At 37.3% G+C, this 12,069-nt stretch overlaps 1 protein-coding gene across 2 annotated transcripts; it reads right to left on the reverse strand.

The window, feature by feature from the left end:
* Positions 1-1,069: 1,069 nt before the first annotated feature.
* LOC113755985 (putative late blight resistance protein homolog R1B-17) lies at positions 1,070-5,545 on the reverse strand. Of its 2 annotated transcripts, none has more exons than XM_027299815.1 (2): positions 2,330-5,545; positions 1,070-2,080 (listed from the first exon to the last, which is right to left on the reverse strand). In XM_027299815.1, exons 1-2 carry the CDS (start codon positions 5,518-5,520, stop codon positions 1,171-1,173), a joined length of 4,101 nt encoding a protein of 1,366 aa, XP_027155616.1. In that variant the 5' UTR covers positions 5,521-5,545; the 3' UTR covers positions 1,070-1,170. The 2 variants fall into 2 exon arrangements, with proteins under 2 accessions (XP_027155616.1, XP_027155617.1); XM_027299816.1 differs by having other exon boundaries at positions 1,349-1,523; positions 1,630-5,545.
* Between the last annotated feature and the right edge of the window lie 6,524 nt (positions 5,546-12,069).

A 12,069-nucleotide genomic window follows, 5' to 3' on the forward strand; every position in this document is an offset into this window, starting at 1 on the left:
TATCGGAGAGGTTCATAACATATGTGTTCTTCAAATGCCACTACTAGCTAATGACATGAGAAAAACAACCCAAGCTATCTATATGTTGGATGATTAGCTATTTTTGGTATGTAGGCTGCGAAATTGAAATCGCCAAGTTGAGATTTCTCCACCTCAAAGGTGGAATATATCATAATTGAGGCCAAATGTCTCAATCACAGGTGAAATAATTTGACGAATTGAAATCCTCACTATCACTTTTTTCGGTGGTAATTCAGTGCCAGCCACTTTTTAAATTATATCAAGTGTTCAGTTAATTTAAATTAGCGCGTAATATCTAATCTTAAATTAATTGGACACTTGGTATCGGATGAAGGAGTGGCATCAAGTTGTCACTGATTAAATAGCACTGAGGATCTGATTTGATAATTTGAGAAGAGAATCAATCCATGCACCAGATTCTTTACGGATATTTTGACCTTTCTAGTAACTGGGATGAGCCTTCGGCGGCATCGTGTTCTTTTGAATTGGAAAAATGAGTCCTTTTGAATTGGGAAATATCTCATTTTCTTGTTTTTAATTAGAAGCTCTATCAAGTTGCCACTTTTAGAGTTGCATTTCCACCAGGAAGCACAAGGGAAAAAGGGCTGTTTGAAGTACCTAAAATACAAAATATTTCCATGACCTACTGGTAAGAGATCTGGTCAGTTAACAAATAATCCAAAAATCAGCAGTTAATGCAACCAACCAGTATCCTTTCCGACCATCTCTCTGTTTTTTTGGCCTTGTCCTTTCCCCCGACATATAAGGTTCATCTCTGGCCATCATTCGTTCCATTAAGCTGTTGCATGGAAGGCTTTTTTCATTTACCAAACCTTTTCTGTTTTATTCAGTTACTTTTTCCTGTTTTGATAAAAATTTTCTTGGTGTCCAATGACCTTGATGAACAAGGCACCACAGAAATCAGCTCTGTTATACTGAAACAAACTTTACCTCTTACTGAACTGCCTGATGAACAGACAATATTAACTACAAAAGTGTTACACCAAACAATTTTAGAGACCATGGGAAAGGGCAAACAAATTAGTCGTCAACTAATGATGCAAACTTTCCAAAGCTGAAACATAGCAAGATGAAGATTTACAAAGTGAGCATCCACTGACTTGATTGAGACAATCTGAAACCTGAGTCTCAACAATTGATGAGGACCTTTAAGTCATCAATCCCCAATCCCAGTTGTTCCTCCTTCAGAATTCTGACTGACTCTTCAGCTGAGCTTCGACACAGTTGCATCTCAATCATGACCAATGTAGGGATATCTGCAAAACCAGAGGGAACCTCCTCAAGGTGCCTGCAATTCCGCAGCACAAGTTGTTGCAGCTTGGGCAGGTGATCAGCAGAGGCATTCCATTGAGCAATGTTTAGAGTGTCAAGTTTTAAAAATTTAAGCTCAAGGAACTCTCCTTCTTTCATGTTCCATCTTTCACCCTCAAAGGCTCTAGAAAGTAATTTGAGAACCTCAAGGTTGGGTAACCTCCCAATCTCTGAAACACAATCCCATGGTAGGCAAAATTTTGACAGAGTCAACTTTTTAAGATTCAAGGGGAAGTCAAATTTACGAGGATGACAAAATCTTCCGGAATATGTTACCTTGAGTGCTTCAAGTTGTGTTAGAAAGCCCAAGAGTGGGAACCCATAGCCTTTACCAGTATCAACTTTAGATTCTGAGAATATGCATCCCAGTTTCTGGAGTTGGGGTAACTGCCTCATCAACTTCTCTGTTTCCTCCCCAGAAAAGAGAACTGGGGAGGAAAGAGTAACAAGATTATCTAACTGAGATGAATCTTCTTTGACGAAACTAAAGGAAGTAAAGCTCTTTACATGCACATGTCTCAACTTCACCATGCTCCAAAATGTATGCGGCAGATCAACTTTACCTTTCAATCCCCTCACAAGCAAAGTTTCTAAATTCCAGAGGCAGGATATTGATGCTGGAATAGAGTCTAAGTCACCACAAACAGCTAAATACCTCAAATGAACCAAATGTTCCAATCCCCTAGGGAAACAATGGCCCATGTTGATGCACTCTAAATCCAACACCCTGAGAAGTTTAAAATTGTCTGTTATGAAGCCAACGTTGTAAGGACATCGTGGATACATATCATTGGTGGCAAAAAAGAGTAAAGAGCGCACACATGGCCCAGAAGGCATTGACATAGCAAAATGCTTTCGTCTTGAACAAATAGACAGCCGATATTTTTTGTATGTAATGGAAATTGAAGGATGACAATAACCAGGATCAACACCATAATCTAAATTCTCATGGGAAGAAGCAAAAAGTTCATCATACCCAGTTATCGAATGCAAAAAGTTTTGCTCTTTGCATCTAACTAAGCACAAAGCACGCAGCATGTCATGAACACGGCATGTTTTGACTCCACCATTGGACTTTCTTTTGGAAGCTATTACTAGGCTTCTACCAATTAGATCATTCAAGTATTTCTCTGCCAGGTGTTCTAAACTGTCTAGCTCTGGATTCTGTACAAAACCTTCAGCTATCCACAGACGTGTCAACTTTGAAACTGGAATTTCTCTATCCTTCAAGAACGCTCCAAGGTACAGAAAGCATGGCTTCAGATAGGTTGGCAAATGTGAGTAGCTTAGCTCTAAGATGTCCATGCACCTCATTTCTGGATCATCAGCAATGCATGAGCTTAAAGTTCTCGCAACTGTTTCCCACCAATCTTGCTTCTTGCCAGTTCTCTGAAGGAGACCAGATATTGCAACAACTGCAAGAGGTAAACCTTTACAACCTCTGGCTATTTTCTTTCCCAGGTTCACCAATTCATCAGGACAATCTTTTCGATTGAAAAGCTTCTTCTGCAATAAATTCCAACTTTCATCATCAGAAAACAGACGAAGTGAATGAGCTATACTATCAGATTTTGTCGTCAAAGCTACATCAGTAAGACGACTTGTAATCAATATTCTGCTTCCATTTTTGTCATCCGGAAGTGAAAATTCTAAGTCATTCCATGCCTCTCTGCTCCACAAATCATCCAAAACTATGAGGTACTTTCTGTTCTTTAAACATTGGTACAACTTGAACTCTAAATCGTCCTCACTCAGTTCAAGAACATCATTAGTAAGTTCCATAATGTCACTTAATATGTTAAGTAACAATTCTCTTTTACGATACACTTGAGAAATATAACACCATGCCCGAATATGGAAGTGATAGGTAATCGAAGGATCATTGTATACCTTTTTAGCCAGAGTGGTCTTACCTAGTCCAGGCATGCCAACAATTGAAACGACTTGTTGTTGCAATGTTCCTCTTGTAAGTCGATCCATAATCAGTTCAGCCTGATCATCAAGATCAATCACAACTTCATCCACATTGGGCACAATAGCTGGTGAGATTAAACTTCCCGAAGTATGCACAACATTATGGACCTCAATACTATACATCTTATCAAAGATTGCTGAAGCCTGAAGTTTTATGACTTTAAACTCCTCTATGAGATCAGAAAACCATAGTGCATGATACCATTCAACACAACCGCCAACCAGTATTTTGTCAATAAAATACTCTGTCTCATATGCCATATCTATTATGCATGAACGGAGATCATTCAAGTCTGAGTGCTCATTATACTGCTCAATTATATTCTTGAGAAGAGATCTCATGATCTTCACCTGTCTGGATAGGGCTTCAACATAACGCTTCATGCAAGCATTAGAATCGAATTTATCAATAAACCGCTTCCCCAGATCTTTTTTCCTGTAAAGCACTCCCAGATTTCCCAAGAGGAAGTCCATAAATCCCACTCCATTAGTCCTGGGGAAGTTATAATCCATTGAGCTTCGTTGTTGCAAATAAATATTTTTGATCTCTTCCCTGAGGGGTTTAATCCTTTTTACCAACTTAGGGAGTAAAAGATTTATATTCCCAACCAAATCTTCTCTAAAGTTGCTGGCAAGGAATGAGTCATAGAGAGATCTTACAAATTTAGATACTGATACAACCCCAGACAAGAGCTCCTCATTCTTCTCTCCTGGACCCATTAGAAATGTTCTGATCAATATTAGCCCCCCATAAATGGTTTCAATGTTCTCCCTATCATGAATCATTAAATCTGAATAAGGTTGACTATTAAGTAGCTCCGTGAAAAATGCCTCAGTCAGGAAAACTTTAAGCACCTCAAGCACATCACGATGCCTGCGTGCAAATGATTTGCCTTTCAATGAGCTAACAGCAAACCTTACCTCCTTAGCCAAAGCTGAAATATGGATCCAGATTGTCTTATTGCTTTCAGTTTTTCCCTGTGGTGAATCTGTCAGAAGTTTTCTCAACAATTTCAGTCCCTCCCGATGAGCATCAATCCTCTCCTCATAACAGACTGTTGCATCTTCTGGTTTCAATACCACACTGAGGAATGCCTCAGCCTTGAGAAGCTCCATTTTCGAATGCAACTTATACAGTGCAACCTCATTCTTTTCATCCATATTCTCGGTCATTGAGCAGCCGATAGATCCAATCTGGATGGCCACTACTACAACATCCCTCAAGAGCAACTGCACCTCATCCTTATTGAACAACGCGTCACATGAATCCAACAGAAATAATATGAATTCAACAAATCCCTGATTGATTATTTCCAGTTGTTGATCCTTCTTAGGAACAAGAAAATCAACAAAGTAATCAACTACTTCTGCCTTCGCCCAGTCTGGGTATGACTTTATGCCTCTGAGAACATTGAGATAAATATCTGCAACTTGTGGAGTATTGAGCTTCAACTTCTTTTGCAGATCACTTAGCATCACAACCCTGTCTGTAAACAGGGAAATCTTTTCATCATCCATCTTATCACACCAACAAGAATAAGAAAGATGTGCTGCCTGCAGACCAAGCTCTGCAAACTGCACCAAAACATCGCTCTCGACAAAATCTGCACCACGAATGCTCCACCATGCTAATTCTTTGAAGGGTATGACATTTTCTTCAAGGGCCATCAATTCTCTAACCAAGACAGGCTCAATTAACTTGTAGTTCCCATGGAGAAGATCCTTGAGATTCTGCTCCAAAGAGTCAAAGAACTCATTCCATTGACGAGTCTTGGTCAGGGGAGGAGGCTCTGATTGGAACGAATAGTTGGTCATGTACTCATAGATTTTCATAACTTTTCGCCTGAAAAAGGTAATCTTTTCTTGTAGCTGAGCAATTGCAGAATCCAAGAATTCAGCACTTCTTTCATACCCTTTCTGATAAGAAGCAGTGCTGAGATCCCTTTTGACAACAGAGAGTGCAGCTTCAAATTCAGCATCAAGGACCAAAAAGTCAGCCTGAATCGTGTCATCAGTGTCCCTCCAATTTCCTACGTATTTGAGAAATGTTCTCAGAAGTCTTAATTCAACCTTGAGGTTTTCAAATGGGTCACAAAATGCATCTTCTTCTTCAGCAGCATCATCACCATCATTCCCCCATGTCCCCTCCAGCACCTTGAGGATATAATCAACAGAATTGAAAGTTTTACTCATCTTTAATATGATCACTAACCTTTTCACTTCTCACAAGATCATACAAGAAAGCGAAAGAAGCGGCACTATCTCTGTCTCTATCCGATTTCCCAAATCCCAACTTGAAGCAATATGACTCACAAGTGGGTTGACCTCTGGTCAACTGAGTCAGAGTCACAACTAGTTGACTTTCGTACTGTTTGTGTCAAAATACTAGTCCGCGTTTATTTTAGGCTTAAATACAAGTTGCCCCTATAATCATAAGCAGCAATTGATTCCCTGTACTGGCGAAATCTATAAATTATCCTCTGATGACCAAAAATCATATTTTTGGGCTAATAAAAAGATAATAATGCTCACAGTTGAAGGAAATTTGTCTCTTTTTTTTGGCAATTTCTGCTTCTTCTTCTCTTCTTTTTGTTTATTATGTTTAAATTTTTTTCCTCCTCCTCTACTCCTATTACTGCATATAAATTTTGATAATAATGTGCTAAAGAATTTATTTTTACAGTTAAATACATACCAATAATTTCTTATTAAAAAAATTCAATCATTATATAAGAAATTATAAAGCATATACTTTATAAACAAAACTTAAGTATTTCACATTCACACTAATGATTTCTTATTACATATTAAATTTTTGGCTAAAAAGTCATGATGAATTAATTTTTCAATCTAAGTCATCGGTAGAATAACTTTCCTAGGTTTCCAAAATTCAGCCAAGATCCTTAAAGTTTTCAGCCACTAATCCGAAGTTTTTGTGTCTGATTTCAGTTGAGTTGAGCCAAATTTGTTACAACCAAAAGCTACATTAAAAGTTGTGACTTGTTTGAAAGCTAAATTTGATTACTCTTGGACTTTTCTAACTTCTTCGAGGGTGAAATCAAGGGGCCATTGAGAAACATTTTGGTGAGCTTCTTTGGGAGTGTTTCGAGTGTAAAAATGAGAGCGAGAGTTGGAACTTGTTTTTATCACTAACTCTATTTTGCAGCTTACTTCCAAGATGTCTAACAAAGGAGGAGAAAGCTCTCAACCTTGACTTCGAAACTTTTGCAGAATCTTTGAGAGGTGACATGGGCCGAAATCATGGACCAGAAATTGGAGTAAATTCATAAGAGGATTGATCAACTAGAAATCTGCCAAAAGTGCTAGCAAAGGAAGCCGGGTAGAACACCATTACATGAATCTGAGAATTCTAATTCGGATGACGAGTTGGAGACTAGGCCGAGGAGGAACAAGAGGAATTTGAGAGTTTAATCTGATGCTATAAAAGGAGTCAAAATGAAAATTCCCTCCTTTCAAGAAAGATCTGATCCGGATGCTTATCTAGAGTGAGAGAAACGTGTAGAATTCATCTTTGACTGTAACTCCTACACTAATGAGCAAAAGATGAAACTTGCCATAATGGAGTTCACTGAGTATGCTATCATATAGCGGGATCAAATCTCTAGCAGTTGGAGATGGAGTGGAGAATTGCCAGTAAATACGTGGACGGAATTAAAGCTCTCATGAAGAAACGCTTTGTTCCTAGTCATTACTATCGCGACTTATATCAAAAGTTGCAAAACTTGATTTAAGGGAATAGAAGAGTCGAGGACTATTATAAGGAGATGAAGATCTATATGCTTTGAGTTGACATTGTAGAAGATAGGGAGGCTACAATGGAAAGGTTTTTGAGTGGATTACGACCAAAAAATACGGACCAAGTTGAGATGCATCACTACGTTGAAATTGGTGATATGTTGGAAAAAGCAATCAAGGCCAAGATGAGGTTAAAGAGGAGGGGTCCATTGAGATCAGCTCCTAGTCCTTCACCATCTTATTCACACACACCACAAGATAGGTGTGATGAAAGGGCTACAACCAGACATATACCCTTCTCGAACCAAGACCTACTTTGTCAAAAGGGGAAGCAAAACCGATCGCTAAGCCTTCTAATGAGACACCGAAACCAAGACAAAGAGATACTAAGTGTTGGAGATGCCAAGGGCTTGGACACATTGCGAGTCAATGTCCTAATCAAAGGGCAATGCTTGTACTTCCAAGTGGAGAAATTGTGACAGGCGATGAAGAAGAATATAAAGACATGCCATCACTAGTTAAGGAAGGAGATGATTCACAAGAAATTATTAGTTTAGGCTTGGTTACAAGGAGAGCTTTGGTTGTACATGTTAAAAACTGATATGCGCGGGGTATGCATACAACAATAAAGTTCAATCCATAGTCAAGTTCTAAATTTATAATCTCCTAAATTACCCCACATGCAATTTTTCACAAGTATACGGGTTGGGCAAGTATAAGGTAATTAGGGTCAAACCTACAGGAAAGACGAACAACTACCGGCACTACTAAAGTTTCTCTATTATTTAGATTACCAACAAATTAAAATCAACAAATCTAAACTACAATGGGAAGAAAATACAAATAAAAGCTCCCCGGATAATGGAATCCCTATCTACTCATCCTAGCGCAACTTCTTGACTAATTGAGTACTAAAATTTCGGTTAAATAATGGTGTAATTTCCTAGTGTACGTGATACCCACTTTCGTCGATGTACCAACTATACCTATAGTTAATCCATACCTACTTTCGTGTTTATGAAATCAACTATAAGTTCATTTACTTCTATGAAATTACTACAAAACAAGCCGTGATGGTGCACCTCTACTTTCGTGAGTGTACTCCCTAAATTTAACATTTTCATGAACTAGTGTCAAATTCTAATTTTCATTGTAAATCTAACACCTTGAGATTATCACAATTAATCGCCAGTTAATCATGATTTTAAGAACAAAAGTGCTAAATAACTCAATCAAGATAATACCCAAAATAATCAAGAAATCAACACATAGCAATCATAGATAGTTCAACCAAATACCCAAGGCATAAACTTTAAAACAACATCAACAAACATAGTATCCAAACTAGTAGATGCACTAAACATGGAGTTAAACACAAGATAAAGAGTTTGGGAAAGAGGATAACCCTTATCACTAGAGCCTCCACCGTGCCCCTTCTTCATCCCAATCTTCCTCCTTCTCAGCTTTTACAAGAATATATACATAATACAAATCCTAAACTAGTCCTACAAGCTAAGAGAAATGGAAAAGGCTATAAGTGTGGTGGGTTTCTGTCTTGCCTCAAATGGCAAGACACAATCCTTTTTGTTTCTTTCTTTTGCTCCAAAGCTCTCTTCCTCTCTAAAACTAACTGGAAACTAAAGGCTTCCAAAAGCTCATTCTAAGACAAAAAGCTCCTCTATTTATAATCTTCAAGATTTCCTAAATCTTCCACAAGAAGCTTGGCTTGGTCTTGAGGAGTCAAGATTGTGAAATGAAATGACACAAAATTGACAAAATTTGATGTCTTAGACCCAAAAAGTTGCTGCCAAAACATCATGGATGCTGCAAGAAAGAAAGATGAAAAGATATTTGCAAGTTGTGCAAGTTGCACAAATTGCAGATTTTTCCCGCTAAGTATACGACGCGGTATTTGAAGCGAATTTCACTATCCGACGCCGTATACTGTTAAACACTCTTTTTCGAAAAATCTTTTGACGAGTATTTGGTATGATTATTTGACTTCACTCCCTCAATCTGATGTTGTATACTGCTCAATACCTTTTTTCTTACAAAACCTTCTAACGGGTATTCGGTTTGATATCTGATTCGAAATTCACTGTCCAACGTATACTCTCATCTAATCTGATGATGACCTTTTGTAAATGGCCCCGTATTGTCCTTGCTCCTTCATCCCTACCAAAATATGATAAACATTAATAACTAAAAAGGATGAATTCACAAGTCTTCTCAACATTATTCAAAGGCATCAAATATTATCAAAATGGTCACTCACATTACCTTAGGAGCTCAGAATAACTATAAATAAATTAAAATATGCATAAATTATTAGGTAAAATTGACACTTGTCAAAGACGATGTTACTTAAAGGGAGAACATATTCTATACTCGTTGTCACATTAAAGGCAAAGTGTGTAGTTTAGTCACTGATCTGGGTAGCTGTGCGAACGTAGCAAGTGTGTTGATGGTTGAAACATTGGGCTTGGAGGCTCATGAGTATCCTAAGCCTTTTGGTTAACAATTGTGATGACATTCATGTGTCACATTAGGTACTTGTTCCCTTCAGAGTTGGTAGATATGAGGATGAAATTCTTTGTGATATTATACCTATGCAAGCTAGTCATCTTTTACTTGGTAGACCTTAGGAGTTTGATAAGAATGCAAGTCATGAGGGTGGTCGAACCAATAAGTATAGTTTTGTGCACAATGATAGAAAGATCAGCCTTGTACTTCTATCACCTAAGTAAGTGTATGAGGATCAAGTAAAATTGCAAAGAGAGTATGATGTGAACATTGAGAAAAGAAAAAGAGAGAGAACCAAGAGAAAATCAGCAAAGGGATCCAAGAAAATGAGGGGAAAAAGGCTAATAATGGTTTGAATCTTGAGGTAAAAACCGAGAGAAAACAAATTCTGATTGCAAAAGCCAAAGATATGAGAGAGAGATTTTGTCATCGCCGAACCTTACTTGTGCTTCTAAGCGAGGAGGTTTTGGTTCCTCCTAATGACACTAAATCTTCTTTGCCAAGTTCTATAGTGTCTCTTTTGCAGGAATTTGGAGATGTATTTCCTGAAGAAGTGCCTAGTGGTTTACCACCAATTAGAAGAATCAAGTACCGAATCGACTTAATTCTTGGAGTGCCATTACCCAATCAACCAGCTTATAGAAGCAATCCTAAGGAAACGAAGGAACTTCAAAGGGAAGTTGAGGACCTACTTGCAAATGGTTGGGCGAGAGAGAGTTTAAGTTTGTGTGTTGTGCCAGTTATACTCGTCCTCAAGAAGGATGGAACGTGGAGGATATGTACTGATTGCAGAGCCATCAATTCAATTACAATAAAGTATCACCACCCTATTCTTCGTTTAGATGATATGTTAGATGAGTTGCATGGTGCTATCATCTTTTCAAAAATTGATCTTAAAAGTGGATATCATCAAATTCGTATTAAAGAGGGTGATGAATGGAAAATGACTTTTAAGACTAATTATGGCTTGTATGAGTGGTTGATTATGCCTTTTGGGTTAACTAATGCACCTAATACTTTTATGATATTGATGAATCATGTGTTGCATGCCTACTTAGGGAAATTTGTAGTCATTTATTTTGATGTTATACTCATATACAACAAGAGTCTAGAAGACCACCTTGACCATCTAAGACTTGTACTTGAAGTACTTCGAAAGGAATAATTTTATGCCAACCTTAAGAAGTGCACTTTTTGTACTAATAAACTTGTGTTCTTAGGTTTTGTTGTTAGTTCACAAGGAATTCAAGTAGAAGATAGTAAGATTAAAGCAATTCGTGCGTGGCTGGTTCCAAGGACTGTTGGTGAAGTTCGTAGCTTCCATGGACTTGCGAGTTTCTATAGGCTACTTGTGAGAGATCCTATAGCACAATTGCCGCCCCATTGACAGCAATCATTAAAAAGAATGAGAAATTCATTTGGGGAGAAGGTGAACAAAGAGCTTTCGATTCACTTAAAGAACACCTCACACATGCATCTATTTTGTCATTACCTGATTTTACTAAAATATTTAAAATTGAATGTGACGCTTCAGGTATTGGAATTGGAGCAGTATTGATGCAAGGTGGTCGTCTTGTCACTTGCTTTAGTGAGAAGCTAAGTGGTGTTTCTTTGAACTATTGTACATATGACAAAGAATTGTATGCTCTAGTTCATGCACTGGAGACATGGTAGCATTACTTGCAGACCAAAGAGTTTGTGATTCACACCGACCATAAATCTTTGAAGTACCTTAGGGCTCTACATAAATTGAGCAAACGGCATGTGAGATGAATCTCATTCATTGAAACTTTTCCTTATGTTATCAAATATAAATTTGGTAAGACTAACGTAGTAGCCAATGAATTATCGAGAAGGTATGCCTTGCTTACCTCTCTCAATGCTAAGTTACTAGGATTTGAAATGATTAATGATTTATACCCGACTGACATGAATTTTAAAGATGTTTATGCTTTGTGTAAGGAAGTTGGACACCAGGGGCAGAGCTAAGACCCCACAGTAAGTGGGGTCAAATTTTAGTATAGTAAAATTCATTTTTAAAAAAATAAAAACTACTAACATTATATATAGGTTATAACTATACCCTATGAGTACTCTTTTTTAAAAATTTTTTTAAAAAAAACTGTTGCAAAAGCAATTCATTATCAATTTTGTTAAATGCATCTTTTTCAATGTAAGTAATTGAACCTCTTGAATTTTTTAAAATAATCTATGAATCACCATCAACTTGATCTTCTACAGGTTTCTTTTACAAAATTTATCTTTACCCTATTATAAATAAAAATCATAATAACTTAATTTTGTATTATAAATAAAAAGTTTACCATCCACTTGAATAATTCTTGTTTTTGAAGACTTTGAAGTTTGGAAAAAAATGATTTGAAGAATTGGTTTTCTCACTCCACTCAAGAAAGTTCACCCCTTGTGTTTGAAAATTTTAGATGATTTTGTTCTTGAACTAAC

The sequence above is a fragment of the Coffea eugenioides genome, unplaced genomic scaffold (genome assembly GCF_003713205.1).
Source record: "Coffea eugenioides isolate CCC68of unplaced genomic scaffold, Ceug_1.0 ScVebR1_188;HRSCAF=767, whole genome shotgun sequence".
Classification (NCBI taxonomy): Eukaryota; Viridiplantae; Streptophyta; class Magnoliopsida; order Gentianales; family Rubiaceae; genus Coffea; species Coffea eugenioides.